General features: G+C 30.4%; 1 protein-coding gene across 1 annotated transcript in view; it reads right to left on the bottom strand.

Annotated features, from left to right (window-relative positions):
* Window positions 1-1,133: 1,133 nt before the first annotated feature.
* The window catches only part of LOC107444244 (uncharacterized), a gene marked incomplete in the record, with an annotated part of 14,687 nt that continues 5,130 nt past the window's right edge, over window positions 1,134-10,690 (bottom strand). Inside the window, 5 exon segments of the mRNA XM_043040866.2 lie at window positions 1,134-1,413; window positions 2,692-2,856; window positions 7,553-7,678; window positions 7,762-7,839; window positions 9,496-9,687. Coding sequence (XP_042896800.2) covers window positions 1,340-1,413; window positions 2,692-2,856; window positions 7,553-7,678; window positions 7,762-7,839; window positions 9,496-9,687 — 635 coding nt within the window.

Genomic DNA, 10,690 nt, shown 5'->3' with positions numbered 1-10,690 from the left:
GCACATTTGAAAAGTTATTGCTTGTAAGAGAACCGTTTTCGGAACGTTTCACACGGAAAAAGACACCAGTGTTTCATGCTATATTTCATACCCTATACAGGCTATTAAAACCCTAAATATAATATTTTTCACTTATTTTGACCTAAATTGAAAGAAAACAATGCAAAACTATAACAAATATGTTTGATAAATATTCTGTGTCAGAGGGTTAACTCTTCTCTACTCTCTTCACGATCAAACAGGTTTTCATGCTTTAAATCCCGTTTTCCTCAATAGTAACTTATTAGATTTCGATGTGATTTGACTCAGCTAAAATATCATTTTGCAAAACCTATAGTGTACACTTTTTTTGTATTAAGAGAGGTTATAAAAAAACACCCTATAGAACAGTATTATTACTAGAAAAAGTCATGTAATACACTTGGAAAAAAAATGTTTATTTGTACACCGTTAGAAATTTTTCAGAAAAAATGGTTAAGTAGCAATTTAGTTAATTGTTATTTTACCATACTCAAACTAAACAGTCAAGTAACCATGAATAAGATTATTAACCGCTTTCACCCAATACTATTAAACAACCAGAATTTAATCGAAATAACTAGGACCATCTAATGAAGCCATCACTTAGTTCGTGCAGATGGGTACATATTATAGCCGAAAGGGGTAATCTGTACAACTCATGACTGACAAAACAGGGGTTTGTGCTCTGATGTTGACACCATTCCGTTCAATCTTCCTTATTTCCTCCATTCCCTTCAACAAGAGTTTCCACAGTCCTGCTGTCCCCAATAAGCGAATACGATACTCCCCTGGGATATTAGTATACGATACTCTCATTCAGGTATAGAAGGTAGCACCGTAAAGCTTCTGAACTATCGCCAATGCCCAGTTAAATTTCTTTTTCACAGTTTTTAAACCATGTTAGCTGTAAATAGTTAAGAAACCGTATAGTTTTGTATTCACGATTTTTTAACCGTACTAGTTGTAAACGGTTTCAAATCCGTAAAAGTAAAAAATGTTCTTTATAGTAAATTTTACGGTAAAGTGGATCGACAGACGTCCACCGGTTATTTATCATAATTTAAGAATAAAAATTCTTACAGTATATAAAGAACAGGCAGTAAAACAGGCACTCAAGCTTTCAATTTTATTTATTACTATTCAGCTCCTTTCTTGTTAGTTTCACTCCCCAATCCTTATATTTGTTTCGCAGTTATCATTGTTTCACGTTGTAAAACAAAAGTTCCATTTAAAAAAATTGACCTATTACTGAACCGTCAAAATGAGAGTTTTATTTCTGAGAGTGAGCAAGAACGTTAAATCAATATTACAGGGCATTTTAAGGATCGTTATGAAATGATTTTCGCTCTTTCTCGATTAAGCTACCTGGTTCTCTTGCATCCCATTGGTTCTCTGAAAAATGAAATTTTGCTTCATCAAATATTAAAAAAAACGACAAAAATCATAGAACAATAATCATGCATTAAAATCAAACTAGGTGAAAAGAAAATTTCTGAAAAGAAACAATAGACACGAGAAAATGAAATTTTTTAATAAAATGAAAGAATAATAAAAATGTAATGAATCGGTCATTAAGTTCTTGGGACTTAAACTATTTAACTGATTTTATTAAAATGGGTTCTGTCTTTTGAAATTGTGTTCTCCGTGGAATTGGAAAAATTATTACGTCCTACAACTTCAAATAGTTTCTATTTTTCATAAAATAATGGCGAAGATAATTATCAAAAAGCATTTTGCATGAAACTATTTTAGGGTAAAACTATAAATGGTTACAAAACAATTTGGATTCACGTTAATGGAAAAATTCTATTAAGGAGCCGAATCTTCCTGAGTGTTTCTTTACTAAATTATTAGAACCATATTTTCTAACTTCGGTCAAAATTATGAACAATCGATTTCATGTTATTCAAGAGAAAGTATATTTCTTTTACTTGTTTTGGTACTTGTTATTTGCTTTATAATTTAACGTTCGTTATTCGATGCTCTTCAAGAGTTAAAAAAAATGACAAAAATAGTAGAGTCCATGAGTCTAGACCAGGGGTTTCCAACTTACTTGAGGCCGGGGGTCGCAATTAAAAACACCAGTCAAATGGTGGGTTGCAACTCTATCAAATTTTATATAGGACAACTTTATGTTTGAAGGAACATTAAATATTACTGTCAGATTTTTATCAAGTTGTGCAAAACAAAAGTATTGCATTACAAATTAAAATAAGAAGTAGATTTTTAAAAATATTTAATTGCATATTAAAAAGTTCTGGCTGCAATAACTTTAATGTGCACCGATGTACTAAACAATTAATGTGCAACAGATATCAAATTGTTAAGATATAAAACCCAAAAGTATTTAAAACCCATATAGATTTTTTACAAAAATTATCCCCCAAAAAATGACAACTAATATATTTTAGTTCGCGGACCACAAAAAAAAAAGGCTTCACGGGCCGCCAGTTGGTAACCACTGGTCTAGACTTACGTTGCTTTTGCTTCTTGCTCTTACTTTTGTTAGTAATGTTAAGTAAAAAACTTACTATTATAAAAATAATCATTAAATATTTTAAATATTTAAAGGTGTAATACCAGTTAAATTTTAATCTGTCTAGCTCTATAAAGTGAAACATGATGTGCAGTCAATGTTTTTCTACAAAGCCAAGTTTAACTCTATCTTACCTAAACAGTAAAGACTTTTGATGTTCCAGATGCCATCTCGTACGCATTCGACTCGACTTGCAGCACTAGGTGTGTGACCTGAGTCACAGAACAATGTAGCAGTCTTACGAGTCAGTTGGAGTCGTCCATATTCTATATACAGGTGAGGATCGACACAGATGGGAGCTGTCAATGAAAATGTAAATAAGTGGAATTGGATGAAAGAAATTGCACTGTATAAAGCAAAAGTTATTTATTTAAATGGAACAGTTAAAGGGAGTTGGTGGAGCATATACAAATAATGCTGAAAGGGTCCTTTTTCGATGTCTCTTTTCTCAGCATCTAAACAAGTTATTGTTTCAGTTTTTTTTTCCAAAAATATTTACATATATTGGGAGTTTTTAAGAGATGGCTTTGGTGTTATGAATCTTTCATAGTGACAGCTGGTTTCGGTGGTTTCAGAGAGGTTAAACATCTGTCAATAATATTCAGTTTATATCGCTTTGAGTTTCCTACAAAAACCCTGTTCTTTACTTTGGTGAGTATGTCAAGTTTTGTGGTAACGGAGCACCATTTGCGGGAGGTTTTATCTTTCTATTCTTCTGGAAGAAAGTGCAGCTGAAGCGCATCGAATACTTGTAGAAGTTTATGGTGACAATGCTCCAACTGATAAATCATGTAGGGAATGGTTTCGACGTTTCAAGAATGGTGAATGGTGTTGTATACTATGAGCTGCTACAATCTGGTGATTCCATTACGGGTGATCGGTATAGGCTACAATTAATTCATTTGAGCTGTGTATTACGAGAAAAACGGCCGGAATACGAGCAAAGACATGATAAAGTTATTCTTCTGCCTAATAACAATCAGCCTGATGTCACAAAAGTCGTAAAAAATTATTTGGAAAGGCTCAAGTGGGATACTTTACCGCACCCGCTGTATTCGCTGGACATTTTTCCTTCTGAACTGGTTGTCCCGACGGATGCAGCATGATATGGCAGGTCACCTATTCACTTCTTTCGCAGAAATCGAAAATTGGCTCCTAACTTGGACCGCCTCAAAAGACGAGACATTTTTTCGAGATGGAATTCGAGAATTGCCTGAGAGGTGGGAAAAAGTAGTACTCAGCGATGGACAATATTTTGATTAATCTGTTCATTCATTTTTTTCTGAAATAAATGCATTTTTGATCACAAGAAAACGGACCGAACTAATTTGTACACCCAATACATATTTACATTATGATAACTCTTAATAAAATCCTTTAGCAGAATTTTTTAAAAAAAATTATGAACTGAGAACTTTTGATTTTTAAAAAAGTTTCATCAATTTTGAGAAAATTTTTTTCATAGCTCAAAAAGTATTCCTCTTGACGCTAAAATGTTATCGCAGCATGCAACTGATATAATCTCAAATATCCCGGAAAGATTTCAAAACGATAGTTTAAGTAGTTTCATAGAAAAGGTACATAGAAAAAGGTGAGTTTAAGCATTATTGATATATGCCTCTCCGACTCCCCTTAAACAAATAAGGCAAACCATATTCTATTTACAGATGAAGAGAGATACACGTGGGAGTTGTCAATCAAACTGCATCTACACTATATGAGTGGACTTGGATTGAGCAAATGGCATTTACCCAATTGAAGTAGTTAATCGATTAAAGCCGATCATATTCTATGTAAGGGTGATGATCGACACACGTGGGAGCTGAATGTATCTACACGATATAAGTGGAATTGGATTGAGCAAATGGCATTTACCCAATTGAAGTAGTTAATCGATTAAGGCCGATCATATTCTAGATCAACTTGAAGATACGATCAGCAAAAAAATGTATTTAACGCTCATCAGTAGCATTTAGAACAAGTGAATGGCATAGTATCAATTTGAGAAATTCCAGCTGTTAATCAGCTGTTTCCGACTATATTCAATGGCAGTTGAGGATCAGTACAATTTGGATCCGCAAATAAAATGCATCTATAAAATCTCAGAAACTTTAGAATAAGTCAACACTATTTGTTCAATTAAAGTTAAATCTATTAAAGTCTATCATGTAAAAAAAAACGGTGACAAATTTTAAATCAAAACTTTTGCAACTGATTTTAAATTGCTCTAATAGCAACAAAACTTGAGACAAAAAATGTTAGTTTTTTTTTATAAAAATGTCCATATCTCCAAAAACATTTAGGCTAGGCTTGCGAAATTTTGTGCAATTATTTCATATAATAACTGAAGTAATTGTTACAAGTTAAAAATTTATTGCCACAATTTTTGGCATAGAATGTTCAAAAACACTGTTTTCCTTTTGTAACTTATTTTCGGTCCCTTAAGCCTCTAAAGAGCTTTAAATTTCATTGATGAGTATGAGAAATTTCCTGACCTAAACACCTCTGAAATTTTAAATTAATTCTTTAAGCATTTCTTCAGAAATATTAAAAAATATAATTGTACAGAATTGTTTCCATTATTTTGTTCACCTTTTGTATATATCACAATAAAGACAAGAAAAAGAATAAAAGAAAAGAGAGATTAGCGAAGAAAATTAAGAAGAAGAAGGATAAGTTTTATTTACTGTGCATAAGCTGCAAATACATGGAACCCATTAAAAAAAAAGGCGAAATTACAGTGAATGCATGGAAAGAGGAGAAGAAAAATTATTAATAAATAAAACAAATATCTATGTCTTCATTCTATTTTTAATTCCTTTATTCACTTTCCTAACGTTTACTTTTTCTTGCAAAATAACAATTCCATTAATTTCAAGGAAAAAGAAAAGAAAAGGAATATATTGGATTATTAGTTAAAGGAAGACGTAGTAATATTTTCTTAAGTTATTAGAGTTTAAAAATTTTCTTCTCAGAACGTTTTTTTAAAATTTTCTGAAGAGAGGGAGAGAGAAAGAGGGAGAACTTCAGCAATTTTTCTTCTTCTAATAAATCTAATTTCTAATTATTGAATTGAAATTATCTGCTGAAATATATTGTTTGCCATTTCTTGCACATTTCACTATTAATACTAACAGCATTAATATTAACAGCTAAATTTTTTAAGATTTACAAATTAGGGATTAATTAAATCAATATAAAATTCAACCCTTGCTAGCTAATATTAGCTAGATTTTAAATTTAGAATTTCCAGTTTATAAGTTTTAGATTTTTCAGCAAACATAAGAAATAAATAAACTTCCATATCTTGATTTTTTTGCCTTTTTACAGTAATCCGTACACCACTTGGATTTAAAAAGAGCTGCGAAAGCGATTCTGGATTTGCTGAGCATGATACAGCATCTTTTAAATGTATAAATGCCGAAAGACTTATGTTGATAAGAATATCTTTTTCTTGATGCATGCCAAAAGCATAACATAAAATATATGCTTCGAAAACAAAATTATTTCCTAACACAAGCATTTAATACATAGTTACAAAAAATTTAAACATCTTGATATATTTTGTCCAGTAATTATTACTTTTGAAACATATTTTTAGGATTATTAAATATTACTTTTGTATCTAGATAAACAGTTACAAACTAAGTATAAATGTAAATGAACATACTATTTATTCGTATATAATATTCTAGATATGCTGATTAAACCTCCGGGGCAGGCGTTGAAGTGTATTTTTTGAAAAAAATGTCTCATATTAAAAATTTCAATTCTTGTGAACAATTCGACCGATTTCATTAAAATTTTGTACTTAAAATTACTACTTTAAGGTTATGTAAAAAATGGAATGTTATACGTTTCTAAATTTTTCGATTGTTCTCGAATAAAATAACATAATGCAATAAATAACTATTAAAAATTATTTTGCTTGTGGAATTATCTTTGCATAAAATAACTTATTATCTGCCAAAATTTTCTGATTCATTTCAAAATATTGGAAAATACCCCAAAAATAAAATTAATATTGAGAGGCCTAAGCTTTCGTCTGTCTCCTAACTAAACTAGTTTTGCCATTTTGCTGTTACCCTTTATATGATCTGATGAATCTGATTCGGTTTAATGCTTATTTGGAAAAAGGTTAAAGTGGCAGTGCCAATTATATTTTGTTTTCTAAATGCTTATCTTGTTATTTTTCCATGCAATTAATTTTTTTTCCTCTTCCAGGTGTATTTTTTTCCTATAAATATTTTTACGTTTTTATATAATAAGTATTTTTGTATTATAAAATTTTTTTTATTTAAAGAAAACATATTTTATTTTTCATGAAAAATGAAACAGAAATATTTTTTCTCAAAATATTGGGTTCTGACTCCCCAAATATTGAGGGATATGAACTTCTCAGACCCCCTCCCCCCCGATTGCGTCGTTCTTGCTCAAACCACAATATGGGGGAGTTTTGCTGCAACTTTACAAGGTTAAATAGAATCATGTTCCCGTTCAACTCGAACCATAGAATTGTGTCATCAACTTTGTTGTTGTTTCTAATGACACTTGGACAGGCCAAGCTTCTCCGTCTATTGGTTTTTCACGAATTAAGTCAGAAAGGTGCGTCTTTCGTTTGACAAGAAAGCACCGCAAGGGTGAAGTGCGTCACATCTCAGAATTCCACAGACAGATGGAAACACAACTCATACGTGAGGCTACTTTATCAATTTTGACATATAACTGAAGCAGAAGGAAATTGTCCCCAGATACCTGTGCATCTGTACTCGACCACAATACTTTTGATTCCACAGATTTTACGAGCACGAATATTAGATGCAATGGTCTGCTCTTAGCGACGGCAAAGATCGAACCACAGCCGGTTATTAAATTTAAGAAGTAAGATCATATGGTTTGACTTAACACCCTGTTAAGTAAACGAACGATGTTACAATTGAACATGCCCCAAAATATCTTACAGCATAAGAAAAATTTGAGTTTAAATATACTTACAAGTCAAAACAAAGGCTTTAATTTCACATATTTGAAGAGGCTTTGAAGATAGCGATTTTATTTTTACACCTATGGCATCTCTGTTGTTACGACAGGGACACACATGATATGCCCATCCTAAACGAGCTAAAAATTTTTTAAAAAAAAGATTAATACTCCAATTTTGAAAATAAAATTGTGTATGAGATCATGAAAAAAAATCTTTTTACTAATACTATCCGTTTGAATTCCACAGCTAATTTCTGATCCATTTTTCCTTAAAAGTAGAACCTCATAAGCAACTTCTCCTAAAATTAATCAAACGTAAAAAGAGCACTTGAGAGGTATATAGAGAACTTAACCATAGACTTACTATATACTTAACTGTATACTTTATACAAATAGAGAGAATTTAATTTAAGAGTTTATTTAAAACTATTGACATTGCGTCCATTTTTGTTTTGCACTAAAGATTGCTTCAAATTAATTTCTAAACGGTTTAGAACTATATAGTTTTTTAACAAAATGTAGCACACGTTTAATGCTTAAAAACTTTGGACATTTTGAAAATAATATTGTTAAATATCGCTCTCAACTGTAAAGTTGTCAAAATAGCATACGCTACGAGAAACATGAGTTTATTTAAAAGTTTGAATAAAAATAATATCTGCTAAATAAGATTTAATAAAAAAAAATCAACAATTAAGACTAAATAAAAAATTATGCTGCCCGATAAACAACTTTTTTTTAAATATTGTACTAAAAAACAAAACGAAAAGAAAAATGGAATTGTTAAATATTTAATTGCATTAGTTGTAAATGATACAATACAAGTTGAGCTGGAAATTAATCAAAAAGTATGAACGTTGTTAAATTTTTTAATGTTTATTCACTAGGTTTCCGCTTTATATATAAAAATAACCACTGCTCACTTCAAAAAGTTCGGAATTTTTTAAAAATGACAAAATAAAATAATTGTTAAAACATTAAAAACAGAGCAAATTTTCTACAGTTTCGCACGAAAAAAATATGAAGTTAAATTTTGAGTGTGATTTATAAGAGTCGAGTTCATATAACTTCGACTAATTTTTCAAATAATATATAGTTTGTTTTAAAATGCAAGACATTCTTGTAAAAAAATTTAAAATGATCAAAGGAAAAGTCGGTAGTTTATTTGGATTCATTATTATTTATTATTCATTAAACCACAGAATTTTACTTTGCTTTCTTTAAACATTTTACAGGAAAGTTTTGCAACAAATTTTAAGAGAGATTTTATACAAAATAAACATAAAACCTTTTAAAATTAGTCGAGGCTACATGAACTCGATTTTTATACGTTACATGAAATATGTCATTAATTGTTTTGTGTAGACCCATAGAAATAGTGATTATTTATAAAATTTTAAGTTTATTTAATTTCATACTTTTTCGTCTTAGGATTCATTAATTATTTGAAAAAAATTTCACCTTATTTTTTTCCAGCCTTCTAAAACCACTACTATAAGCAAAAAAATAAACACGTGGTTTCAGATAATTTAAGAAATACTAATTCGGTGATGTAGCACCGATCCATACGCCATTTACGTTGATGAATGAACTTGTAAAATGTAATTAAACATTAAAGAACGTGAGAAAAAATCTCAAACAGAATCGTCTACAATTTTATCCATAACAATGGCAAATGTTAAACTTTAATGCGAAAAAAAAATTCTTTTTTTCAAACATATCTCTCGAATGTTCGAATTTCTCGGATAGGAGGCTAAAGTGACTCTTCTTAGTCAATATCCGAATTTTAAGACCTTAACGCCAACGGTTCTGGAGTTATAAGAGATTTAAAATAGCGTTCTGCGACAAGAACAGACAAAATACTCAGTAAACAAAGTAAAGTTAGGAAATCAGTACAAGCTAAATTTGGTTTACTGTCAAAAGAAAAATAATTATAATAAAAGTAGCGCATCTACCTTGCGGCATAAAAATCATGATTCTTATCAATTCTCCTGGATCCTTAAACATTCCCATCCAATAGCTGTCATAGCCATCAGTTGTAGATGAGCAAGTATTTCTATCATCATCCTTTGCAAAATGAGCCTCGTGTTCTTCTTTCGGTTCTGCAGTACTCGTTTGATTCACAAATGATATATCCGTTGGAAAATCTGAATTTTATGAAAAAATCCTTTTATTTATTAAAATTTTTTCTTTCTTCCAAATGTGTGTAATATTTATTAAAAATATAATATTCGGCCTGAAAAATTTGAGTAAGAAAATATAGTTTCTGTGGGTTTTCTTCTTGTTTAGCACTTAACTAGGCGTTTTTCTTCGTACCTCTTTTGGGACTGGGATTGATTTATAAAAAGAAATCCCATTCTACTCATTACCTAAAATGAATTTGATTTTTAGAACCATTTTCTTATGGAAATGTGAGTTTTATGTTCAACCCGCTGGAAAGAATTGGCCGTATGCCTGAAATTCTGTGCTTAAAGGAATTATAAATAAACGGAATTAGAAATTCTGTGTTTATAAAAATGTGTGTATAACTGTTTAATTTTATGTTAAAGAGCTAATAATGGTGTTAATTAATAAAGTAATGAATATTTCTTTTTAAATATCAAGAAAATATTCTGAATTATGTCAATAATTTTGCAGGAAATGAATATTTGATTTTATAAAGTAGGTCTTTTTTTAAAAATCTATATTATATAAAACGCTAATACGTACGTATGTATGTATCAATAAAACCGATGATATTTCTTTTCTCGCGCTGGCAACAGTTTTCATTTTTAATTGATAGGCTTCGGCGCGCAAGAGCACGTAGTGAGCATATCATATGTCTATCTATCTCCGATTAACACCGAGAAAAAAACGATTGGTTGGTTATGAGTACTGAAATAGTTCCTTTTCATTGGCAGAAATGAGAAGTGTTATGCTATTGCTATTTTATTTTGAATTGAGCGCTTTACTATTCCACGTTTTGTTATATTATCTTTACATCCGGCGTTCAGTGGCAGACTACTATTTCATATTGTTTTACAACACATGGCTTTAGCCCTTTTGTGGGAAAGACTTTAAAACAAAACTTACAACAGTTACTTTTCTCAACAACTGAAATTTAGAATAGTGTGATTAAGAAAAATATGTGAACTGTTTGCAATTTCAAAT

The sequence above is a fragment of the Parasteatoda tepidariorum genome, chromosome 4, assembly GCF_043381705.1.
Source record: "Parasteatoda tepidariorum isolate YZ-2023 chromosome 4, CAS_Ptep_4.0, whole genome shotgun sequence".
NCBI classification, from domain to species: Eukaryota; Metazoa; Arthropoda; class Arachnida; order Araneae; family Theridiidae; genus Parasteatoda; species Parasteatoda tepidariorum.
This window is presented reverse-complemented; position numbering and strand designations above follow the sequence as displayed.